The sequence below is a fragment of the Corella eumyota genome, chromosome 7 (genome assembly GCF_963082875.1).
Source record: "Corella eumyota chromosome 7, kaCorEumy4.1, whole genome shotgun sequence".
Taxonomy (NCBI): domain Eukaryota; kingdom Metazoa; phylum Chordata; class Ascidiacea; order Phlebobranchia; family Corellidae; genus Corella; species Corella eumyota.
In genome coordinates this window covers 2,287,310-2,313,960 of record NC_137496.1, presented here as the reverse complement: position 1 = coordinate 2,313,960, position 26,651 = coordinate 2,287,310, and the positions used below count along the sequence as shown (strand labels likewise).

Sequence of the window (26,651 nt, the reverse complement as noted above, 5' to 3'; positions counted from 1 at the left end):
CTAACTAAGTTTATCTGTTGCCTATTAAACACCTAACTCGCCACGTTGTATTTCGATTTCGGAACTCATTTCCAATGATATTTGCTTCCTATCTAAAATGGAAATAACGTCGCGTAAATTATAAATCATTTAGAAAAGCTTTAGCGTGATTTTTCGTAATCTTTCAAACTTATATATGGATGTAGTACCTGTCTATTTTTTAAGTAAATATAGATTGACTATTTTAAACCATTTTTGTTTAAGTATTGAATTACATCTATGTGAATTTTTTGTTTATATTAACTGTAAACGTAAAGTCCTTAAAGTCGCATTTAACTTATTTATTACCAAAAATTCAACCTCAATATTTTACAATTAGTATTAACCTATATCAAATCACTATAACGATCAATTGCCTAACATTGCCCTCGCTTTATTTTGAACAAGTAATCAACGTATGAAAACAGTATCTATAACGCGGATCTTATAATAACCCTGTCCTTTAGGCTACTTCTAGCCTACTTGAGGCTGTTGTATTATGTTATGAACACCCGTTAACATACACCAACAGCAGTGTATGTGTTATTACGGTCGAACGTTTTTTTTTGTTCTCCCTCGCGTCAATTTGCAAACAAATTTTTCTCTCTTTGCACGTGCCCCGCTTTTAGTCTTAAAATATCGCCCCGTAATTAGCAACTTGGAATTTGCAATAATATGACGTCAGTATTAGTGTAAATTCTTTGTAGTTAATCTAGCAAAAAAATCGTTTTGCAAAACAATTAAAATAGGGTACATAAAAAATATATTTAAACAAAAAATGGACATTTTTGAATAATATTGAAGTTTGTTATTAAGATTATACAGCTTGGTAATTTGCTACTTTTAAATATTTAACTTGAAAGTTTTTTAATGTTATTGTGCCTGGGAGTAGTTATTTTTGATAAAGTGGCTTCATTTTTTTCATAAATGTCGATTTTTTTAATCTAAATGTAGAGTAACTTTTTGTTACCCTGACTTTTTCTTGTAGTTTTTTTGTATTATTCTTAAATATTGTTGCTTAAAGCCTAATTATTAAGCGATTGCCAGTATATATTTTTTTGTATATTTTTTTATCTTTGATATGGGAGAGTCCAATGCGCGACTTAAACATTGAGTAACATCAGTTACCCCGATCCAGTCTCGAGTTGTCTTTTAGCCGTTTGGGATATTATAGAGATTATAATTGCCCGGTAATTTTTCTGCTGATTAAGTGCTGGCTCAGCAGAAGTTTATACCGTTTGTAGAGACTTACTCAAGGGTTCTACAGCATGAGAGCAGTGGGGATTGAACCCACGGCCTCATGGTGGTGTAGCAAGTGTTCTTACCACTACACCACGCTGTATATGCTAGCAAACAGATTGTATATACATTTAAAATATATTATATTTGATGTAAATATATAATATAATATTTAAAAAATGTATTTAATATATATAAAAAAAAAATTGATAAATATTTTTTAATATATTTTTGCATTGTCGATATAACTTTTTATAGCAACACTGAAAAAATATCCTTAAAACGAAACCATTCATTAACTGACTCACAGACTTAAGACGCAAGACAATAAAAAACAATGAGACAAAAATGAGTGTTTCATTGAATACTAGGTAAGATTATTTTGTATACATTCAAACAATTTTACTTGTTTTTAGATCGTATGGATGTTTTTAATGTGGCAAGAGCTAAATTTTTAAAGTATGGATCTTAAGACATTAAGAACTAGTTGTTCTTTTCTTATATTCTTTTGTATTACTGGATTTACGTCAAGCAGTCAGCAAGTTAAAAATGCCACCCATACATGGAGCGTGGAGTTATTTGAAAAAGAAACTACAATATTCAAATTCAATTGTACGAATGATTACCTAAATAAAAGTAATGCCAATTACTCTATAAGAGTTGTCTCGTTAAACCATAAGATTGGTGGTATTTTAACAAGTTTAAACAGTTCATCCACATTAAAAACTACAGAATATAAATGTGGAAATTCATCAATTGATATCAACATAAAGGGAGGACACTTGGGCATTACTGATTTTCAAATCTTTAAGATAAACTCAGCCAATGTGGAAAAGTATAATGTGAATATTGGCAATCTCACTGTAAATGTGCTAAGACAAATCACCTTGTTTGACGAGGTTGCCGTGCTTACTATGGGGCCTTTGATTTTATTAAATAAATGTGCCTTTGGTGCTAAAATCGAAATTGAGATGCTTAAACGTATTGTCACCCAACCTATTGAGCTTGCTCTATGTCTTTTCACACAATTTGTATTTCTTCCCATAGCAGCTGTTGGTTATGGATACCTATTTAAATTGGATCAGATAATAGCACTTGCTTTGTTAGTATCAGCTGCATGCCCAGGAGGAGGTGGTGGTTATGTGTTTAGTTTTCTTGTGGATGGAGATGTTACTCTTGCTATAACAGCAAGTCTTGTTTCCACTCTATTTGCCATGGTAGCAATGCCGGCAGTGATTGGATTTTACACTATGGTAGCCGATATTCCCAACGAAATTGTCATTCCATACTTTAAGATACTGTTAATGCTTGCAGCAATTGCGACACCTATCTCTCTTGGTATGTTACTAAGAGAAAAACGACCTGATTGGGCTAGAAAACTGGTGGTTATTATCCGTCCACTAAGCTTGTTCCTTATTGCATGCGGTCTTGTTGTTGTCTTGGCAACGTCTCAGTATATCATGTATGGACCAACTGTTGGATATATTATAGCAATTTTAGTGCCTCTTACTGGATTTTTTATTGCACTTATACTGGCACGTCTATGTAACAGAGACTGGCCTCTTGCCAAAGCTATTTCACTTGAAAGTGGATTAAAAAACACTGTACTTGGGGTAGCCGTGATTGAATTATCCTTCCCGCAACCACAAGCTGATTTAGCTTCCATTCTTATTATAATGATAACTGTGGGTCAAGTTGTGGTTGCTATGACTTGGTACTTTCTACATTTGATTAAATGTAAATTGCAGGAAAGAAATAAAAGGACGAAGAAATTTGAAGTCTTGGAATTGGATTCACAAGAAACTGAAAAATTTCTGAATGATGAAGATTAGTTTATAAGTTCCATGTTTTATTTTATTATGTAAATTTTCCATGACTATTATTTTTACCTAGGTACTACATTCAGACAACATTTATAAAATCAAACTTATGTTTTTTTTTGTACTTATATTAATTATGCATTTAACAGATACACAAATTTACTAAAAATTATAAATTGCAAGACAGCTAATAATGTATAAACTATTTAACCACCAACTTAGAGATAATGATCCTTATATTAACTTAATAACTGACTTGTTTTCACTAGGGTTCCAATCATTTTATCACTGTAAATTATGTAAAAATTTATATGTTTTATTATTAATGTCAACTGTGTTAAGAAAGTAGTTACATAGATTTATTTTTATAGAAGGGATAATTAAAACAGATTTGCAGGGTACAGTATAAAGTATGACACTTTTCTTTTAACAATATCATCGAATCAGTATGTGCTTTAATACAAATATTTGTGTATTGGAATCTTTTGATTTATAAAATACCCTTTATATTAAAATACTTAGTTTTTTTAACAAAGCTGTTGTGAGTTATCTATGTGTTTATACTGCCATTTATCATCCAACTGTTTCCTTTTCAACATACTTTATGAATAACCGGACGCTTTAAATTCTTGTGGCGAAACGGTTTTTGTATAGATAATTTATTAAAGACGGTCGCTATTGTTCATGTATTCCCTTACAACATTTTTTTAAAAGTTATAAACATTCAACTTTTTATTGTTAGTATTTTTTCAACAGAGATTATATTGTTTTAATGTAGACTTTTTAGGATTTTGCAGCCCTGATAAAGTTACGTTGTGTTTCTTTTTTGTATTTATAAATTTAATTGCAGTTCCCTATCCTAACTAAGTAATTTTACAAATATAAATATTTCTTTTTGCTTTTAAGTTTGTTGATCAAACATTTTTAATCGTATGTAGTTTTTTTATTTCATGTTTTGTAATAAAATGGTAATTTGTAAATTGATTTTAATTTGTTATTTTTAATAACTATTACATGGAAGGGTTATTTATAAGCGATAAATTGGTTCAATGCAAAATCTACGAGGTCATGAATCACTTTGAAACGTGCTGGAAAAGCGGCTTCGTGTTCGAGCTCTAATGAAGTTACATGGTTATACGCAAACTTAAAGCTTTTTGTTTTTGTGTAGGAATACACTTTCTAGGGTCTAACAGGTTCGTTATGATTGTTTTTTTAAAAGTAAAATGTTTAATAGACTCGACAACTATAGCTCTATACACAACATTTGTTACATGATTGTATATATGATCGAATGCTTTCGCATTTATTAAGTTCTTCTTTCTGTTTACGTTTAGAAGAAAAAGAGTAAATGAAAGCTTGCAGAAACTTTTTTTCGGAGGGGGGGGGGGGGGATTTTTGTTGAGCTAAAATATAAAGTTTCCATATTTTAAAAAACTATTTGATCAGATCGACATTTCTTTCAAAAACGGTATTTCGCCGAAAACGATTTACTGAAATTTAAATCAATTTTTTTTCAGTAATTAAAAAATATTTAAAGAGGAGTGTTAGGGCAAATAAGAGTTAATAGAAAAGGTTGCACTGTCAGTAAAACTAAGTTTTTACCGATATGGTTTTTAGTCAAATTTCTATTCGTTAAAACAGTGTTTAATGATTGTACATTATTTCAATATATATATATATAAATACTAAATCTGCCACACCTTGTGGCTGACACAGTAAGTCACAATCTCTGTTCTACATCAGGCAAGCGTCGCCAGATACGCAATAGCCGAACATATTTACTAAAAAATATATTTGAAACTCAATATATTGAATGATGTGTTGAATAAAGTTGCTTATGACAGTTATAAATGGTGTAGTATTATTCAATATTGTAAACACAACAGCAGATTGTCTGATTATTGTGTGTTTTATTATAAAGCATTAGACAAACACTTAGAACAATCGGACAATAATACGCTTTTTCTTTTAAACTGTTAGACAGTAAAAAAAGCAAGGTTCGTGTGTTTGTTGATAAAAACTGTTGTTTTATGGTTTATATCATGCGTTTCTGTTTGTCTGTTACATCTATTTAACTTTGTGCAGGTATAATGGGTAATTAAAATGTGTTTATAAGAAGATGAATATTTAACATATTGGACATATTTAAACTACTTTATATTTGCAACTGCATCAATTTATCAATATGGGATCTAAGGATAATAATTGCAAGAATTTCTCTCCGAACATATTTAACAAAAACAAATGTCAGAATTGTTTTAAACCAAGGGAAACCCATTTGCAATCAGATAAAGACTTAAATAAGGTAAAATATAAACAAATAAATATATATCAAAAACTAATAAAGCTAACTTTTAGGTTAACTTGATTTGGTAATATAAAGTGCATATATATTTTCTAAACATAACTTTACAAAGATTTACATTTTTTTCCAATATTTAAAAGTGCCAGTTGTTTTATATTTTTAAACTTTTGCATTGTATTTAAATATTATTTGTTGGTGAATAGTAGAAAAATTTATTTTCATATATATATATATTTATTTAAATTTATGAACAGGCAAAACCAGTGTATGTGGGTTGGTTGTTACTATGTCCAATTGGAACAGATTTTACCAATCCAATGCATCGAAATAGGGTAACATTTCATTAAAATTTTTAATTTTTTTTAAACATTTTTCTTTCAAATTAATTTATCCGAATTTTATTTTTACACTTCCATATTATCTTTTTAATTTTTGTTAAACTGTTACAGAAATGGCAAAGGCGTTACTTTATACTTTTTGAGCATGGTGCATTAAGATATGCCTTGGATGACAATGTAAGTGCAAACTTATTAATTATTTATACAATCTTATTAGGTTGTAGTAAACAAAGTTCTTTCCAAAGGGAATTTTCTTAATCTTTTTTTTAAACATAAATTTTTAAATTCAGGCTTGTAATTTAATATTTTAAAATCAAATGTATATATTCAAAGATAAAGTCAATTGCTATAGCCTATCTTATAATATTTTTTAAGGTTGCCAAATCAAAAATAATTTAATTTTTGATACACAAATTGCATTGTATTTTCATTTTGAAATTTGTACACTCTCATACTAAATAGTTAATACTTTATTACATTAATTATATTCAGATGACAACTGTGGCTCAGGGTACAATAGATATGAACCATTGCACTGATGTGGTCTATGCTGAAGCAATGACTGGCCAAAAGCATTCTCTATGTATATTCACACCAGAGCAAAAATATTTTGTTAGGGGTGAAAATAAGGAAGACAGTATGGGGTAATTAATTCAATTAATGGATTTATTTCAATGTCAATCAAATCCTGTTAACTGTAGTAATTTGTGTTTACAACTAGTTTAAAATAGACTGGTAATCTGTTTTGTTTATACCACACGTTCAATAATTACAATAATCATTATTATAAATTATCTTTTAATTGATTGCTTATTACAAAATACAAAAGCAATTACTTCAAGTATTTAATAATTAAGGGTATTTTCTTATTATGTAGGTGGTACGATAATTTAGTGATCTATCCTCAGACAATAAAGGAAGATATGAAACGAAAACAGAGGTTGTTTAAAACTCGTCGGAGTGAATTGCCGCCCGCTACTCAGACCCCAGTAAGAAATTTATTTAAGTTGTTTTAATATTTATTGTAAGAGTCAGATTATTAAATGTAAAATAATGTTGTGATAGAGTTTAGTATGACAATATTTTATATATTGAAGCCTGGTTCAGTTGCATATAATGCATGCACTTTTTTTTAATATTTGATTTTTTTATTAAGCCTGTTGTATTATTTTTCTTTTAGTAAAGCTTTGTATTTAAGTTAAAATTTGGTTAACTTACTCATGTAAAAAGTCTTGAAGGGCAAATTATGTTGAAACATTTTTTTTTTGGTTTATATTATTTTGTAAATAACCAGACATGTATAAATATAAGAATGAATTTCTTTTTTAAAAAGTAAGTTTGTTTTAAACTAGAAACTTAAGATTAAGAATATATTAATGCAGGATTGTAATTTCCTTTTTTAATAAGTATATAATAGAAAGTTTTTGTAATCTTGTTGATGATTTTTGCCTTGGGCTACTTGTGCAAATATCACATGTTGTAAGAAGATTAAATTGTGAACAAATTATATTCTTTTGTATTCAAAATTGTGATTTATTTTCAATAGCAATCAAAGTTACATATTAAATTAACTTCTGCATTAGAAATTTTTAATATTGCAATCATGGATAGTTAAAAAAATAATTCAATTTTAACAAAAAAACATTGGTTGTTTGTTTATTATTATTTTGACAATATTTTTGTAAATAGTTTGTTTTTGAATGCAGTGTTGTTCTGTATTTTTATAGTTTAAATTTTCCCATAGGATTTGTTAGTATGCATGCTATTTGACTTTGAAAACTTGCGTGTATGTCCTTAGAGTCACGCTTACAAACCACAATGCTCATATTTGGATGTGCTTTGTAACTAAATTTCCTACCACAACGCTGGTTAACTATGAATGGAATTAATAACAAAGAAGCTAGCATACCTTTACTATAGATCCCATAATAAGATTTTGATTATGTTATAATAGAGCCTGTGTAATTGTCCTCATACAATACGATTGGATTTTATTTGGAACAATATCACAAACAATTGTGTGGCTATATTATAACCACCTGTTTTGCTTTGTTTAAAATTGTTCAGTTATTTGAGTTGATTAACATTTTTTGAATTGTATGGTAAACTATTTTTGTTTAAAATATATTTCTTTGTTTTGGTTTAACAAAGTATTTTTGCGTCAAAGCAACGGTGATTTAATTTGTATCTATTCATTACATTAGTCATTTGTTTTTTTATTTTTAAAACTAACTTCTGTGTTTGCAATGTTTTTAAAAGTGATTCATATTGAAATTAAAACCAAATCAAATGTTTTTTATATAAATATATATAACATAAGAAAATAGATTGTATTTTATATTAAAAAACCACTTCGTAATTACAGTAATTTAAACATTAATTTCTAATTTGTCTGGCCACACACTCTTTCAGCGATTTCACCAATTAATTTTAAGTATTTTTTAAGGCCAATTGGGTAGTTTGTTTTAAGTGGTACTTGAAATGATTATACACACGGGATTTCAACTAAGAAGTACAACTCGAGTACGGCCAAATCTAGCCAATAGCTCTATAACTTTTATGTTGTATAAATCGACTTTTTGTATCTCTGATGTGGTGGTAAAAAAATCATATGTGGATTTAAACTAATCCTTTACTTATGTTTACTTTGTATATACAAGTTTTTTTTACACTGCTTATAAAAGTACTTGTAATTTTAGAAAAGTAAATTATATTGATTTTAAATATTTTTTATTGATTAAGTAGCCCGCAGAGTTGTTGTTATTTCTTATAAATTGCGTTGTTACGTAGTGTTTGTACATAATGTTAACGGTTCATTAAAGCCGAAAGCATGACCCATATTTCACTTAAGTCAACTTCTATGGCTTGTAAATTCTTCAGTTACCGATCGAGATTGAACAGAGTGTTTGCATACTCGCGTTCTGTTTGTTTGCCCACAAAGCGTAAAATCCAGTAACAAATTTTGTTTCCTGTTTAAATTAAGGTCTTCTTGACCTGTGGTTGCCTTGAATGAATGGAAGCAGCTGCATGTTTTAACATGCACTTGAGCGTGTAAAAAAGAATTGAAATACTCATGTTTCATTCATTATGTCATGCTTGTTGTATGTATAGTTTCCACCGCTTGGTGTTAAGTTTTTGAATGGAAAATTTAATATTTAAAATAGAAAAAAAAATTTTATGATTTTTTTAGCATACTTGTCTAAAATAGCAGATATGAAGTTTGACATTTGTGATTTTGTTTACATATTGGGATAGTTTAACATTTTAATCAGGCAAAAACTGATATGTCATTTGTGCAAATCGGAACTGAAACCTGTTTATTTATAGTTATAACTTTGTTGTAATAATTCTTAGTAATGAAACACCTTTTTTTCATTAATAACATTGTTATAAACATAATACAAATCACTTTGTATGTAGTTAAAATGTTTGGTTATAGTTCTCTATGTTAAACAGCATAACTAAAAATATTTCATGAGAAGCATTTTTTTTTTAATTTTGAATGTTTTGTTTGCGTGGGAAAGTTTTAACATATATTACTTGTGAAGAGTGTGAATTTTTTTTTAAGATACAGGAAATATTGTAGCACTATCAAAACACAACCCCAGTATCTTTTATCAAAATACTTCCTTTATTGCTTCCTTTTTGTTTTTAAGGAAAGTTAGATCATTTTTATTTTTATCACATATACGATTTTAAAATTTTTTTTTTATTTTAATTAAGGACAATTGTGTTTTTGCAGCTTGTAAATTATTAAACAGGGTAACCTCTTGCTTAGCAGCTGTCCATTTAAGTAAATGACAGTAACAGACATTCATTATTTATTATATGTTTTTTTCTGTTGTTGTTTTCTATGATCATACATAAATGTAATTTATATTCTAGATATTCAAATTTTGATTAAATTATTTGTAAACATATGCATGTCATATTAAACTTTTTTTTATTTAATGCAACTTGCATTTTTGCATGTCATTTTGTTCTTTCATTTCAGACCACAGTTGTACCCATAGCAACAAGTTTTAGTGCCCCTAACACACCCATGAGTAAAATTAACAACTCCCAAAATCAGTCTTCGCCATTAACAAAGGTAGCATCAACATCTTAAATAAGCAAAACATCATGCGTTACACTTGTTTTTTACTTATATTTTATTTGCATCAACTTAAGCTTTTTTATGTTCAAGCTTCTACTTTCGCATGATTTATTTTTTGCACAAAATATAAGATTTTTTAATGCAAATATTTAAAAAAAATGATATTTAAAAAAATTAAAAATGATGAAACAAAATAATTTTTAGAGCAACGAAAGTTCCTCTGTTCCTTCTCAATCAACTCCAAGGTCGCGGAACTCCTCCACATCTTCCATGAGCTCTTCACTGAAGAGTCCAACATCTTCAGATCGAGGAGGATTCCCAAAAACCACTCTCCCCAATTCTTCAAGCGGAAGAAATTTAAATAAATCTGGCTCTGTAAAATCTTTACCACCTATAGTACAAGAGGTAGTTTTTTTAATGTTTGTGAACCAAAATTTGGATGTAAGTTTAATTTTAATATATTTGTTGTATGTTTGATGATAGGTTCTCCCAACCGAAAGTAAACCAAATTACAATAAACTGGACACAAGTTATTTTACTATTGAGAGAAAGCAAAATAATTCGTCGAACGCCGATCTAAGGTACTTAGTCCATTAATGATTAATTTTTTGAGATAAACACAAGTGCTGTTACTGCTTTTACTCTTAGAATAAACACATTCTAATCGTCAACTCTGAATGAAGAGTCAAAGTAAAAAATTGCCCTGATATATTGTTCTATTTTATTATTTTTTATGTAATTGAACTGTTTATTATCAATGTATATAACTAGTTTACTATTAATTAAATTATCAAAAATTTTTTTTTATTAAAATTTAAAAATTTGTAATCGTTTTAGTAGTGATCGTAGTGAGACATCATCACGTTTACAAAGAAATATGAGCATTTCAACAAGTTCTTTAGACTCAACAGCAAGCACACACAGCCTTGCTGAAAGTACTGATGGCAGTCAAGCCAGGTAAATGATTATAAATTAGAATTTATATAAATATACATTTGATCTAAAGCTGTTTTTGTTGACTTAACAATTAAAATTCCAAATCAAATCATTTTATTTTAAATTTTTCCTAATCTCATATTAGTGCAAGTAAGAAGAAGCATTTAAAAGATTACCACAACTTGGCTGAGGTACCCAAAGCAAGAAGGATTTCTAATCGGCAATATAAAGAACAGAGAAAGGTAAGATCTTATCTGTTCAAGCTACTTGTCAATTAACAGTTGTTGTGTTGTAGGATTAGTTAATAATACTTCAAGTTAATTATTTGTTAAGTTAGTTTTGTAATTAGTTTGTATAATTCCTACTTATAATTTAAAATGAATTTTGTTTAAAAAGTTGATTTTATTAAGTTGTTACAGTAGGTTCTATCTTTTTAAATCTATTTTACTGAGACAATGTTTTATTTTGATTGAATGTTTATTTAGTTGTGATTTTTGTTTGCTCTTTTTGTCAATTAACACTTGGCCTAAGTAAAGGGAGGTGCTAATGGAATCGTCTAAACGTTTACACGAGTTTGTTAACTATATCAACACAATTTGGCACTCTTAAGTTAGTTTTATTACTTTGTAGACTGTTTAACAATATTTTGTTTGAAATTATATACAATGTACATGAGGCGAAAAACATTATTTACAGAACTTTCAAATAAATATATTTGCGAATTTTTATTGTCAAATAATTTCCTTAATATTGGCGTTTGACTAAAAAATCTGTTTGGTACAATTTATTTGTGAATGGGAATTGCGAAATAATTTGACCAATCCAACATTAATGTTTGGCGGTTTAAACTTAATTTGAATAAACCTATTAGCCACTTCGATTTTGTCCAATAATTTGATTGTAAAATACTATTGTTTCAAATTTTATAAATCTTGTTTTAAAGTAATGCTGGCATTGGCTCATTAATTTTTATGTATATTAATTAAGTCTAATAGGATAAGAATAAGGATTAAATCAATTAGTTTTTTGTGATTTTAAGTTCTCTTGCATAAAAATCTTTATTAAAAATAAAAATCTAGCTGTGATTGGTAGTGTATGGTAACATTGTTTAGATTTTAAAACTTTATTTTGTTATTGTTTGAGAGATATTCAACGATAAAGCAAGTTAGCCATGTGTAAAAATAATTACCACATATTGATAACAATATCTACTCTGCAGCTTGTAGGTTATTGATTTTTTTTAACATGGTTATAGATTAAAATAGAAATATTTTATTATATTTTTAAAATTCTAATTATGTTTAATCAATTGAGAAAACAACTGATTAACTTAATTAAGGTAAATTTTTCTAAAAATAATTATTTGTAAATTTAATTCCCTAAATTTATTGGCAATTGAATATACATATGTGCACACCTTTTAATTTATAATCACTTTCAATCAAAATTGGAATGCATGCATGTTACACAATGATTGCAAATCAAAAATGATTCAAATTTAAATAACTTTATAAACATTTGAGCGGAATCAATAATTTTTAGACTGCAAATTATTGTCTTACACATTGACCAAATTTACTTTTATTATTGATATAACAAGGGGAACTTACACAAGTAACAAATAAACACTTAATGACAATATTAATGATAACAATGTTTGAATATTGATAAAACAAACTGATAAAAAAACAATAAAAAACATACACTTAGTCCTTGACAATAATGGTTATATTAACAATGTGATAAATAACCATGGAGTAACAATGTAGGAAGTAGAGAGATTGTCGCGGGCTCGCAGCCCAGGCCGTGAAGAGATTCACAGACTGTTCGGAAGACAGCGCAGGCGATCTCGGGTGATTGATGCATTTGAATTGCCCACACAGGTACAAGGTCCCTTGTAAGAGTAAATGTATTATAAGCAACTCGTTTTACGTACTAAGGTTTGGCCAGGTCTTATGCACTCGCCTTAACTGCTTTATTGAAAAGAAATTATTGATAAAATGATATATTTGATGCATGATTATACCTTATAGCATGTTTTGCATGAATTTTATTGGCATGAAATAAATTGTAACGTTTACCTTTAACATTACTCAATATATAAACTATGTTTTTTTTTAAATGTTCCATACACACACACTCAGGTCTCAGTTCATTTTTTATTCTTAATTAAACAAAATGTTGAATTTGCAATATGTGCTGTTTTATAAAGTAACATAGTGTGGCTTTAAACACTAACAGTAAATGTGTTGTTGGTAATTTTGATGTTTTAAATAACAAAGTGAAGTTTTTGTGCAGTAACTTGTTGGCTATTATATAACCTTTTTTTTTAAAAAAATATATTGTAAAATTAAGAACTATTTATATAAAACGAATATTTTACAAATATATATGGTTTTGTTGATAAGTATGAATATTTTTAAAATTAGCAAGAGTTTTTATTAATTGAAATTTGCAAATATTTTTAAAGGTTGATTTAAACAACAAGGAAAACAATGAACCTGTTGCTACGACAACCGACACGTCACATGATGAAAAGACCCTAAAAGTTTCACCCACACCCTCTCCTGTCTCAACGCCTAAGAATCGGGGCAGAACTATCTCAAGAAGACCCACAAGCACAAAACAGGTAAAAATTAGGAATTATCGCCTTTTTAACTTGCTTGTAAAATTCTTGGAAATGTTGACACATGGTAAAAAATTCTCCGAAAATGTAAGGAAGCGTTTTACTTGAAAAAACGATTGTTAGATAATAAATTATAGTACTGTTAATTTTTCTTTTTTAAAATGTATTTATAACAATTTTTTTGTATTTTTAGGGTACACAAACTGATCATGGAAAGCTAAGTATGGCTGCTTTAAGACGTGCGAAATCTCTGGATAGGAAATCTTATGATTCTGTCAGTATATCTGTAAGTTAAAATTCAAAAAAAAATCGTAAACTAATACGAGTGTATTAACATTAGGTTCCAAACTTTCTAAGTTAGGACTTCATGTTCAATTTAAAGTGTTCTATAAAAAGCAGAGAAAACTCTTGCAATGTTTGCTTAATTACATTTAGTTTTAACTTACTTGTAATGGTACTTCACTGCTTTATTTCCAGCTCTTTAAGTGCTGTACAAGTATACAGTGCACGCTTAGTTATGGCCTTTTCAGTTTTACTTACTTTAAATCCCAGTTAGAGATATTCATATGATTATTATTAGCGTGTACATGTTGAAAAATATAACTTTATTTGTTTAAATTTTGTATAACAAAACATTACAACTCTTTTATTTATGTCTTCCGTTTAACTACAGGCAGCAAGGTGTAGTGGTAAAAAAACACTTGCTTACTACACCACACATGAGGTCGTTGGTTTAATCCCCACTGATCTCATGCTGTAACGCCCTTGAGTAAGGCGCTATAATTAGTATAAACTCCTGCTGAGCCAGCACTTAATAAGCAGCATAATTATCGGGTAATTATAATCTCTATAATATTCCAAACTGCCACAGGCAACCTGAGACTGGATGGGAGTAACTGATGTTACTCTATGTTTAAGTCGCGCATTCGGCTTTCCCACAACGAGGATAAAGATATATATACAAAAAAAAAAAACTCTGAAGTTATTTTAATATAATTTCAGGCGGATTTGTTTAATGTAAAGAAAGGTTGGTTGACCATGAACACAGACAACAAAGGGGAGAAGGGAAAATGGTCAAAGCATTGGTTTGTTTTAGGCAACAAACTTTTGAAATATTACCAAGATTCCACATCGGAAGATGTAAGTTAACTTCATTTAATTTGAATATTAATAGTTTATTCATTTATTCAAAATCCTTTGTTAAAATGTTGCGAAATTTTATTCAAATTTATTAAAAGGACACACATATTTTATAATTTTAGTCATCGGAGCCAGAAGGAGATATTGATTTGTCAAGTTTTATTGAAATATCCCAAGTAACAGTACAAAGAAATTACGGATTTCGCATTAAAGTAAAATATATATTTTTTTTATATAAACAGCAAATGCTTAAGGGTAACTTTAACAAAAAAAAATAGTCTGTTGTACAAGTTTTATGATTCATTGCGTTAATGTATTGGCGTATTTTGAGCGATAAATTTGTTCAAATATGCCAATTATATTTTATAGACACAAGAGAAGGTTTACCTCCTGGCGGCAATGACTTCTGGTATTCGTCGAAACTGGATGACTGCCATCACTAAATCGACCACGAGTTCAGACAAAGAAAAAGTTGTGGTTTCATCCGATTTTAAAGCGGCCACAGAAGAAAAGGAGGTATTGTTTATTGTTTGTTGTTTTTCATTAGTTCTTGGTTTTTACCGCTTAGAAAAAATATTAGCATATTTCCAAAAACCCATAAAAATAAATATTTATATTTAAAATTTTTTTTTAAATTTTTAGAAAATTTCAACGGAGGAACCAAAGAACAAAGAGGATCTCAGTGCTGTGGAGAGGTCGCATAGAAGAAGAGCAAGAATCAAAGAGAGAAGAAAAGAGGGAAGATCTCGAACCTTTGATTTTGCTGAGTTCAGGTAAATTATAAAAAAAGGAATTTAAAAATACATTAACTATATAGTAACACTTTTAATTTTGTTTGTTATTTTAACAGTCGTCTTGCTGGTAAAACTGAAAAAATTATAAGCGATGATCTAAACGTAAACAAAGTTGAGGCAAAGGTAAGTTAATTTTTAATGAAACGATTTTATTTTATGTGAAATAAAAAGAATAAAATGTTTTTATAAGTTTGTTTTATTTTAAAGGCACGGACACGAACCTTTGACACCGATGCTCTGCTTAATGACTTTAAACGCAAAGATATTTCCTCCCAAGAAAACTCTCCTAAGTCTTCCCCCAGGATGAGGGTAAAACCTGAGGTTAATACGGTCACCCCGACTCCAGTAAGACCGAGTCGATCTACGGCGGATAACTGGGAAACAATAGAGAAATCAGAGAAACCTGATAATATGATAAACGGGGACTATCCCAAAAAACAGATCAATAAAACAGCAACTATGTTTAAAGCGTTACAAACAGAAGTAAATTGCTTGTTCTTTTGTTTATTAACATAAATGTTGTTGACCTTCAAAGCTAAACCTTAATGCGATTGAATAATACATCCTTGTTAAAGAAATTTATTTTGAGTTTGTGATTTTAATATGTTTGTTTCTATCAAGGTTGATTCGCTGAAAAAGCAAATGGAGAAGGTTGAAATTGAAAGAACTTTGTCATTGGAAGAAACACCGGTAATTTGTGTGCATAAGATGATTATAACTTAATATGTTTTATAAAATTATGTTTTTTGTTAACTTAGCATCATAAACTGGCAGCGTGGTGTAGTGGTAAGAACACTTCCTAGACCACCATGAGGTCGTGGGTTCAATCCCCACTGCTCGCATGCTGTAGCGCTCTTGAGTAAGGCGCTATAAACGGTATTAACTCCCGCTCAGCCAGCAATTAATCAGCAGCATAATTACCGGTCAATTATAATCTATAATATCCCAAACTGCTAAAGGCAACTCGAGACTGGGTCGGAGTAACTGATGTTACTCTATGTTTAGGTCGCGCATTCGACCTTCCCACATTAAAGATATATATAAAAAAAAACTTAAAACAGCAATATTAAAATAAATTTTTAGTTGGACTCAGGTCATGGTACTTTAGAATCTACAACAGAGTTGGACAACTTAACCCAACACGATGATAATAACGTTTTAATACAAGCAAAATTCATGCAACAAAATTCCACACTCACAAAACTCAAAGAGGTAATGAACTTCATAAAAATTCAAATAAAATATTAATTAATATTTGTAAATTTATATTTTTTTTTATTATAAATTTTTCTTAGGAAATGAATCAACTTCAGGATGAGTTAAGAAGCAAGGGGAGTGAATTACGTGAGTGTGGAATGCAACTTGACATCACTCTGAATGAGTCACAAGTGGTGGAGACTAAACTTGCGAAAGTAGAAAGCGAACGTGCACTTGAGCGAAGTAAAAGAAAAGAGTTAGAAAAAGAAAGCGAAAGGTAAATTTCAAGTTAATACCGAGTACATATTTCAACTCAATAACCCGAAACTTTTTAAATTTTTTTTAACTTTTGTTTTAGACAAATTTCAACTCTTACAAAGGAGTTAAATGATGGTGATGCGGATCTAAAGAAGAAGGAAAATGAACTTCTGGAAGCGCAGAGAAAGATTAGAGATTTTGAAAGGCAAATCCATCTTCAGAAAGATCACAACAAAGAAGTATAAAAAACTAAATTTGTCGTTTACACCCAGTAATGTCATTTTTTTTTATATATTTGTATATATCTTTATTCTCAATGTGGAAGGGTCGAATGCCCGACCTAAATATAGAGTTCTTCAGTTACTCCGACCCAGTCTCGAGTTGCCGTTAGCAGTTTGGAATATTATAGATTATAATTGCCCGGTAATTATGCTACTGATTAAGTGCTGGCTCAGCAGAAGTTCATACCGTTTTTAGCGCCTTACTCATCAGCGCTACAGCATGAGAGCAGTGGGGATTGAACCCATGACCTCATAGTGGTGTGAGAGTGTTCTTACCATTACACCACGCTGCCGGTTATTATTTGTAATTAGTTTTTTTTTCTTGATTGTGATGTTGTTTTTAGACTTCGATCTTGCAGGATCGCATCAAAATGTTGCAGGAGAATGCAGAAAAACGTGACGTAGAAATGACAGCCATGCAAGAGGTTTATGAAACCAAATGCCAAAGTTTAAAAGATGTTGAAGAAGATATGATCCAAGCACAAGATCTTATTAAAAAGTAAAATTAGAATTAAAATTTTGCAGATTGACATACTCAGTACTGTTGCCATGACTTTAGATTCGAAGTTCAATTTATTGCTGGCAATCTCTCTTATAATTAATTATGGTTCTATAACGGAAACCAAAGTTATTGTTTTAAATATAAATTTTTTATATTTCAATGTTTGCAGATACACAAGAGAAACTGCTGAACTAAAAGATACTTTAAAAAATACTGATAAACTGCCAAATAGGTATGGTATTATAATTTAACCCTATTTAAAAATTTTCATCAACTTTGTCTGATGATTTGATCCGGAGATTGGCTATTACGTTACACTAAAGTATTGCGACATAGACTATTATACACTGTTCATGAGTTAACTGCTTGTTCATGAGTTAATTTTGTTCATGAGTTAATTTTTAAAAAAATATATTCAAAAGTTAAACATTAAAGTTAGTATACTGTGTTTTTATGTTTAAAGCAAAATTGTTAACTGCACATTGTAATTTATTTCCCGTTTATTTGACGTACAAGTCATATCTTTCTTTTTTTTGTAATGCAACCTAAACACTACTATTAGTAAAAATAAAATCGTGTTTTGTTGTATAGAAATGAAGAAAATCTTAAACTCCAGATCAAGAAACTAATTGCTCAAAGTCAAGTTGATGAAAATCGAAATAAAACATTACAGGTATTACTTTATTTTAAACATCGATCACTTAAAACATTAAAGACACACTAAAAATTTTAACATTTAAAGATTTTAATTAACGAAAATTTAAATAAAGATTTGCAATTTAAAACTGTTTAAAACAGGAGGAGTTAAATAAGGAAAGAGATACAAACAAAAAATTAAAATTAATTTTGGACGAACATGATAAAGATATTGATGCCAACGAAAAGCAACTACACCAGACTCTTGACCAAGTAAACATTTGAAAGTTAAATTCTATTTATTCACATTTAAAAAAAATATGTTTGTACTTTTTTGTAACGTTTTTGTCTTTTTCAAACGTGTTTTATTTTCACCAGTTATCTAAGAAGTTAAAAGTGGAAAATGAAAAGAATTTTGAGTTAGAAAATGAACTGAAAGAAATTACCTTGGATTACAACAAAGTAAACTATACATTAACTACATTATCTTACAAGTACCTTGTGTTAAATTGCGTGGACAATAATTCTGTGGAAACTGTTTTTTTATACTTTTATTATCTTAGGTAACAAAATTACTATCTGAAAATGAACACGTAGTGAAAGATTTGAAAAGTAGGTTGTCCACTGCAGAGAAACAACTTGGTGACATTGAAGTTATCAAGAAAAGAAAGGATACCGGTTCGGCTGGCAGCAGTTTTAAGGTAACGTTATGATTAAGTCTGTTGTTTTGTGCATACTGTGGTAAAATTGACTTTGTGCATATTGTTACAAAGTTTGTATCAATTGTTACAAGGCCTTTTTTTGTATCTATCTTTATCCACGATGTGGAAAAGTCGAATGCGCGACTTAAACATAGAGTAACATCAGTTACTCTGTCTCAAGTTGCCTTTTAGCAGTTTAAGATATTATAGAGATTATCATTGCCTGATAATTATACTGCTGATTAAGTGCTGTCTCAGCAGGAGTTTATACCGTTTATAGCGCCTCAAAGCGCTTCAGCATGATATGAGTGGGGATTGAACCCACGACCTTATGTGTGGCATAGCAAGTGTTTTTTTATATAAATATATCATTTTGGCCAGTTTGTTGAAATTCAACATTGGAAAATATTTTGTATGTTTTCTAAGCAAATTATTCAACAATGTGTTTATTTATTTATAGAAAAACTTATCAAGTTAAAAATAGTGTTACCATGCATTACAATTTTGTTTAGGCAAAGATAAGTGAACTGGAGGCAGAAATGGGAGATACAGGTCAGATGATAGCAGCTCGCTTGAATGCCTTAGATCGTTCAAGAAGAGACTCGGACTCATCCACAACCTCGGATAAAGAATCAAGCTCACAAAAAGTAAAAAAGATTTTCCTTAAATGTACACACTAAAATAATAATATTATATTATTTAAAGGTCCTGGATATATTATAAAACTTTAATCTTTGAAACTTTTTTTCAGTTTTTTAATGATATCTTTTGTGTTTAGATACTGAGATTAGAGAATTCTTTGGACAAAAAGACAAAGATGATTAGGTCTTTGGAAGATAAACTAAAGGACTCAGAGGAGAAAGAAGAGGACGTTGAAAAACTATCAATGAAGTAAAGGATTTGTTTAAAGTTTCTTTTTAATTTTAAACATTTTTTTTAATTTTAAACATTTTTTTTCTAAATAATTTCTTTTTAATTTTAAACATTTTTTAACTAACTAAAATTTTAACAGAATCACCGAATTGAAGAGGAGTCAATCGAATTCTGAATCATATGAAGCTCAGATCCAACAACTTAAGTCCACTTCTGATGATCTTGGTGAAAGGATGCAAGCAACCCAGTCATGTCTACATCAACTGTACTCCAAAGCCTCCGGACTTGTACCAACTCCTCCTACTCATCTCATTAAATTTGTTTTAAGCAACATCCTGAAACTTGCTGAAGGTGATGTAGATTTAAGTTGGGATGAAACTGCTTCTCCGAGATCTAGATCCCCTTCACCAGAACAAGGAGGTAAAAGATGGTCACGTAATATGGATAGGCAACAACATCAAAAAACAATGTCTCGATTGCGCCAGTTGACTGAAAAGTTAAAGAACAGTGATGGAAGGTTGGTTAGTCCGTCTGCTTCTCCTACTGGCTTTATGTCAGACAAATTACCAAGTCAATCTAGACCTATCGATTTACAATTACCGACCCAGATTACCGAGGAAAATGGAGCCATTTTGTTTGCCAAACAAGTAAATTTGTTATTATTATTTTTTTAGTGTAAAAGTATTTATATTTTAATTAGTGCACACACTTTATTGGTTGATTAACTGTTTAGATCAGCACACAGACATTGTTGCTTGCTGAAATGGCTGCTACATTACGTCGCAGTCAATCCACACCGTCGCTTCATATATCTCGGTCGCAAATCAACTACAACCAAAATAACCGCCAGTCTCCGACCTCAACACCTCAACTCACATCAGCCGAGTTTTCCGACTCAATAGCACATCATACAACTACAGGTGGCCTCTTACAACACGTTGATACCTTGGCACAGAAACTGACTCTAGAGGGTATGCTGATGAGAGAGATTTCCAGGTTGAAGGAACAGTGGTTAAATAACAGAGCGCGATCACCAGGTGCCAACCAACATAAGTCTGTGTTAAGTGGAGGTGTGAACGCTGAACTTGGAGCTTCTATGGTGACACATGCTCATATCAGCTATGTTTTACAAGTAAGATTACTTTTCAAGTCTCTTTTCTGTTGCAAAAGTTTTGTATTAATGTCTTTTTTCTGTTAATGTCCTTTTTTCTATTAAAGTCCTTTTTCTATTAATGTCTTTTTTAATCAGGTTTACAATGAGAGAATATCCCGCTTAACGCTCGAGGCCAAACAAGCTCGACATCGAGCAGATGCAGCAATGCGAAAGCTTAAAGAACTTGTAGAGGCTTGTAAGACACAGGATTTGGAAGCCGTTTCAAATCTAGCGGTGCAAGTTGATACCGACACTATTGCTCCACCTTATTCTAGTTTGCCTCCTTGGGAGCAACAGGTAAAATATCTTGCGTTTTTCTTTTTTGTAAAGATGTTAAACTATATATTTTGCTATTTCGCAAGGTTGATTATGGGACTTTACACGGTGCACAGTCGATGTCTACAAGTGGGTCAAATGATGCAATGAACTTGGACCAGGAAGCAAGTTTTTTTCAGAATCTGTCGGAGAGTTTAAGATGCATGGACGCCGATGTTCAGTCCTTGTCTAAAATCGGAGGAAAGTTGGTGGTTGCTGATGCAACATTACAAAAGTGAGTTGTAAACATTTTAATATTTTTGTTTAAAAATTATTTTTAAAGTATGTAAGATGAAAAAATATTTCCTATTTTTATTCGGTTTGGTATTTAACAATTTGATTAAAATTTTTTTTTTTAGATACCTTCAACCGAGTGAGATTGGTGAACATGCTTCTACTGTTGCTAGAGAAGCAATTGTACAAGCTGAGATTATCTATATTTCTCATAGGTACATTTACTTAACATTTAAAAAAAAATTGTTTATCATCAAATTGTGCTTAATCTTGATACCTTTGTTTAGGCTGCGCAGAGACTATGATGAGGAGCTTCGAAAAGCTAAAGCAGCAGTCAGTGACCAAGCAAACCACTTTAAGACGCAGAAGATTAAATTTAAACAAGCTGAAGAAATGTCCTTAGGTAAAATCAAACAACTTAACAACGAACACCAATCTAAGGTACAAAAACAAAATTTTTTTACCGTAAAATTTATTTTACAAATACTTCTGATGTCTATTATAATACTTTAAACAAATCGTTTATGTTTTTCTACTCTTTTGCGTCAGGTCAACCATCTAATGAATGAAACAGCAAGGTTGGAAAAAGCAAGAGCAGAGATGTCTAAAGATGTGGAAGAAAGATACTCCAGATTGTCAAGAAAGCATGAGCAAGAACTTGCAATGTGCAACTCCAAACATGAACAGGTCAAAATTGCTTTACAAAATTTTAAGGCAGTTTAAAGATAGCTTTAGCTTGGCCCTTAAATTAACCCATTTTTAAAGCCAAGTTTCTTATTTGCTGATATATTATTTGTTTATGTTGTACAGGAATGTGTCGTGTTAAGAAAAGAAGTTAGTTCAACAAAGTCCCAGCTTCAAACAAGCACAAAAGAGTATATGACTGAAGTTAAGGGGTTAACACAAAGACTGGAACAAATACAAGTGCAACATAGGTAAGTACCAAAGCCTAAGTATGATTGGTAAATTATTTTAACTAAACATTACAATTTAACATAGATTGGAATGTGAAGAGAGAAGAGATGAATATGAGAGAATGTTTGTGAAAGCAAGAGAAGAATGCAATGAGGAAGTTAAAAAGGCAGAAGAGGAACAATCTCTTTTGATTGAACGTTTAAAGGTAAAAAAAAAACATTTTTACCAAAAGTAATATCACAATGTTTTATGTTCTTAAAAATTCATTTGAATAATAATTTTTTTGTGCTAAAGAATGAACATGAGATTGAGTTAAATGAAATTGAAAAGGAATTGGAAAGTAAACTTCAAATGAACGAAGAGAAAAGCAATAAAGAATATACTGCACTAAAGACAAGATATAAAGAAAAAATAAAGAAACTCGATAAAGGTATTTAAAAATGGTTTTCTTAACGTATGCCTTTGTTATTTTACTTTTTGCAAATTTTTGTAATAAACATTGTTGATTAGATCATAAACTGGCAATCGCACAAGCAGAAAAAAATGGAAAAGAAGCTGCTGAAGCACTCAAGCAAGAATTTGACAATCTTTTACAACAAGAAAGATCAAAACACAAGATGGAGCTAGACAACCAAAAAGAAGACTCAGAACTTGAAATTAAAAAACAAATTAAACAAAAAACTAACGAGCTAAGACAGGTAAGAAATGATTGCGTTAAAAAAAAAACAAGTTTAAAGAAATAAAACAGAGCAAGATTTTTTTATTATTTACGTATTAATAATTTTTCCCGAGTTCTAAAAGCAAACAAGATTATATTTTATTTATTTCTTCCATTGTAGGAGCACGACAAAATGCTTGAGAACAGAGAAAGACTTCACTCTGAACAACTTAACAGAGAAAAGGATGATTGGACCAAGGAGCTCAGGCAACAGGTTTAAAATCAACTTTCATATATTTTCTTTATCAGATTTTGAAAATTTGCTTTTCATGGTATTTGGTTTCTTTTAGTTTGAAAAGGAGCAAGCAGAAAGAGAGCGAATCATAGTCTCACAACATCAAAGATCAGCCTCGATCACATCCATTACAGAGAGTGAAAGCAAAGATGCTCTAAAGGAAACAATTTCGTCTTTGGAAAAACAGGTAAATAACTGCAACTTCAGTTTGAAAGTAAAAGCACTTGTTGTATTAAATAAACACTACCTGGATTTTTTATGATGTTTAGATTGATTCAATGCAGTTAGAAGACTCTCACAAGAAACAAGATTACCAACAACAAGTTGAAGAGATTAAGTCATTATGTGATCAGAGTTTTACAACTATTGAGGAGACCCATAATAAACAGGTTTGAGTTCTTATAAAATACTTTGTAGTGTCTTTTTGCAATTTACCGTGTTAATTTGTGGTTGGTTTCGTGCTGAAGGATTTTATATTTGTAAATGTTTTAAAATTTATTCTATTTTTAGCTGGATGAAATTAATGCAGCACATGAACGAGAATTCACGAAGTTAAAACAAGATTATGAGACTGACGTAGAAGTGGACAAAATGGATACTCGAAGAGCTATTGAAGCAATGAGAAAGGTATATTTCGTTAATTTATAGATCTTCGTAAGTTTTACTTTTAAATAACAATTTTTTTTTAATTTTTCAAGGTTCATTTGGAAGAAGTAAGATCATTGCAAAGACGACTTCGTGAGCTTGAAGCAGGAGAAACCGGTTTATACCAGAATGATCCGGTCAAATCTGATAAAATTCAACAACAGTACGATGTATGTCGCAAAATGATATATTTTTTACAATACTATCAAGTATCAAGGTGGATTTAAATTATTTAAATGACTTTTGTAGAGTTTGTTAGAACATCATTCAAGAAAGTGTGTAGAACTTGCCAATGCCGTAAGAGAAAAGGAGAAACTTGATGATGCCTTGGTGTCGTTACAACGTGAAAACTTAAGACTTGTGGCTAAAAATGACGACTTAGATGAACAACTCAAGGTAAAATTTGAGTTCTGAACAGAGAGTACAGTCTTTCAACTAAAAGGTTCATAAATGTAACTTTGGTTTATACATTTAGAATGAGATTTTAATGTTACAAGAAAACTCTAGTAAATTTGACGAAAATTCAAATCAAACAAGTAACTTATATCACATACAGGTATTGAATATTTAACTTCATTAGCAATGTTATTTTTTTTAAATTTAAACTGAGACGCAATTACATTTATAACTTGTTGTACCAGGCAATGCTTCGTGTAAAGTCTTCTGAAATTGATTATCTTAAATTGGAAGTAAGTTCTCTCAACAAACAACTTGAGGAATGCTTTCAGGTAATACCCAATATTGTATTTCAATATATTTTATCACCTTTGTAAATATTATTTTAATGTATCCAATATTATTAACGTTTTCAATAGGAAAAGAAACACTCCCAACAAAAACACCAAACCTTATTCGAGGAACTAACTTTGGCTCGATCCAAAGAAGCAATGGCGAGGAGAGAGAGTAACCGCTTAAAACAAGAACTTCGCAGACGTCGAAACAACAGTGATGATGAAGATGTGACATCGGATAAAGGTGGTAAAGGCTATGGTGAGCATGCTTGGCTTTCATTCTTGCTATAATTTTCATAACATTTCTATATAACATTCTTTAAAACATTATTCATGATTGTCTTTTTCTAATAATTGAATGTATCATATCCTTTGATATTATGCATCAAATGCTTAGCTAAGGCTTAAGCCGCTATCATTACAGTTAGTCCAAATGGCAACCCATTATTTTGGTGATAAATAAAAATATTGCTTTTAACTCTCATTCAATAATATTTCTTAAATCTTTTGTTAGACTTTCAAAAGTCTCGGAGCCAACCCGACATCCCAGTGACTCCATCTTCCGCCTCCAGTAAACCTCCCACTTCTGCCTCCGTTAAGAGGAGGAGCTCTGATAGGACCTCCAGAAACGAGAAGGTAGTTTTTTATTTTTTTTAATAAAAAATTTATTAAGTGAAATTTAAATCTTATTCTCTTAAAGTGTAGGAAATTAATCATTTTAAATTTTTTCTAGACTCGTTAATTGAAAGAGATTTCAGGTTTTCTGTCTTTTATAAAATTCGTATCTATCTTCTGACGATTACTTGTATTGATCATCTTTATTACATGTTGATTATCTTGTGTTGTTTAAAATGCTGCCTATGTTTTAACAAGGTGTCTGTCCCGAAGACCGTTTTTATGTCTTTGTAAAATACAAATTCTCTAAAAATTTTATTTAACATTATTCTGTATTAACTTCTTCTATTTTTTGGTATATATGCGATTACTTTGTGGGCACCGTGTCAGCATAACCAAAAATACCTTTCTTTTCTTGTTTAGTTGTAAAAAGAATAATTGTACTTGCACAAAGTTTCAAAATTTTTTTCATCAAACAAATTTGGTGCGTTCTTTTTATTCCTTAGTACAGTTGAAAACGCATGGTGCTCTTCTGCATTGCCAGAACTTTTCTTACGGCGATATTTCTTCGTTACGCTGTGTCATGAGTTCACTTGCATGATTAAACGTTACAATTGTTTTAGTACATAATTCTTAAATATATATTATGCGACTATATAGGCGTTCGCGTATGTTTAAAATATTCTTTCTTTATTTTATTTTCACTCGTGTAAGCTAACTACTAACAGCACGCTATATTCTTATGCTTATGTAAAAATCTAAATCGTTTTCATTTGTTTTTGGATTTATTATACGACGTCGCCAAAATACAAGAAAATCTAAATGATCTGTACTTTGACGTGGTCAGTAGGCACAATAAGTATTGCACTTATATACCTCAAGTCTTTTTAACTGACCACCAACAATTTTTATCGCTCGGTCTGATTTGTTTAAGAAAAAAAATTCTACATATTGTTTTCTTCTTGTATTCCACCAGTAACAACAATTACTCTGAGATTAAAGAGGGCATTATCCGACAAACTAGCATAAACATTGTTTGTAATCTCGATATAGCTAGTCAACTTAAATTACAAAACAGTCTAAGTCTTTCTCGAGTATTTTAACATAACAACCTTTCAAGGTCACAAATATTTTAACATAATAATCTTTCTAAAAACTATAAAAATTTGCAAAAGTTAGACTCTGGTTCCCGGTTCATTATTAGACACTGAATTCTAAATAAAGATTGGATAAAGGGACAATAGAGGGCCTTTTACCCAGAACTAAATTTTAAATTTGGTGCTGAATAATAAACTTAATTTTTAATTGCGTGCCAAGTAATAAACTTGAT

General features: G+C 30.2%; 2 protein-coding genes across 6 annotated transcripts; both read left to right on the top strand.

Moving 5' to 3' along the window:
* Positions 1-1,677: 1,677 nt before the first annotated feature.
* On the top strand, positions 1,678-4,050 carry LOC145759256 (sodium/bile acid cotransporter 5-like). The gene has a single exon (XM_082573032.1). The coding sequence runs from the start codon at positions 1,719-1,721 to the stop codon at positions 3,087-3,089; it is 1,371 nt and encodes a 456-aa protein (XP_082429158.1). The 5' UTR covers positions 1,678-1,718; the 3' UTR covers positions 3,090-4,050.
* Positions 4,051-5,174: 1,124 nt separating this feature from the next.
* Positions 5,175-26,136, top strand: LOC145759213 (uncharacterized). 5 transcript variants are annotated; one of them, XM_082572982.1, is made up of 53 exons: positions 5,175-5,382; positions 5,637-5,714; positions 5,832-5,897; positions 6,213-6,364; positions 6,598-6,709; positions 9,715-9,810; positions 10,021-10,221; positions 10,300-10,397; positions 10,657-10,773; positions 10,898-10,994; positions 12,522-12,635; positions 13,223-13,381; positions 13,572-13,664; positions 14,381-14,518; positions 14,641-14,730; positions 14,888-15,034; positions 15,161-15,291; positions 15,369-15,435; positions 15,520-15,795; positions 15,934-16,002; positions 16,396-16,524; positions 16,608-16,786; positions 16,868-17,006; positions 17,393-17,547; positions 17,720-17,782; positions 18,142-18,223; positions 18,349-18,459; positions 18,565-18,648; positions 18,750-18,887; positions 19,400-19,534; positions 19,666-19,778; positions 19,900-20,407; positions 20,494-20,892; positions 21,010-21,210; positions 21,276-21,463; positions 21,588-21,677; positions 21,750-21,903; positions 22,012-22,149; positions 22,273-22,397; positions 22,462-22,582; positions 22,672-22,807; positions 22,888-23,075; positions 23,217-23,309; positions 23,386-23,517; positions 23,600-23,719; positions 23,841-23,957; positions 24,029-24,145; positions 24,225-24,371; positions 24,451-24,531; positions 24,617-24,703; positions 24,791-24,965; positions 25,221-25,342; positions 25,440-26,136. In XM_082572982.1, the coding sequence occupies exons 1-53, from the start codon at positions 5,263-5,265 to the stop codon at positions 25,446-25,448; spliced, it is 7,197 nt and encodes a 2,398-aa protein (XP_082429108.1). In that variant the 5' UTR covers positions 5,175-5,262; the 3' UTR covers positions 25,449-26,136. The 5 variants fall into 5 exon arrangements, with proteins under 5 accessions (XP_082429108.1, XP_082429109.1, XP_082429107.1 ...); XM_082572983.1 differs by having other exon boundaries at positions 10,654-10,773; positions 24,791-24,950; XM_082572981.1 differs by having other exon boundaries at positions 10,654-10,773.
* The last annotated feature ends 515 nt before the right edge of the window (positions 26,137-26,651 follow it).

Bases quoted from the DNA above. Each gene is read 5' to 3' on its own strand.
- LOC145759256 (XM_082573032.1), top strand. From the start codon at position 1,719: ATGGATCTTAAGACATTAAGAACTAGTTGTTCTTTTCTTATATTCTTT.
- LOC145759213 (XM_082572981.1), top strand. From the start codon at position 5,263: ATGGGATCTAAGGATAATAATTGCAAGAATTTCTCTCCGAACATATTT. The intron at 16,525-16,607 runs GTAATGAACTTC...AATTTTTCTTAG, and splicing joins CACTCACAAAACTCAAAGAG to GAAATGAATCAACTTCAGGA. The intron at 24,532-24,616 runs GTATTGAATATT...TTGTTGTACCAG, and splicing joins GTAACTTATATCACATACAG to GCAATGCTTCGTGTAAAGTC.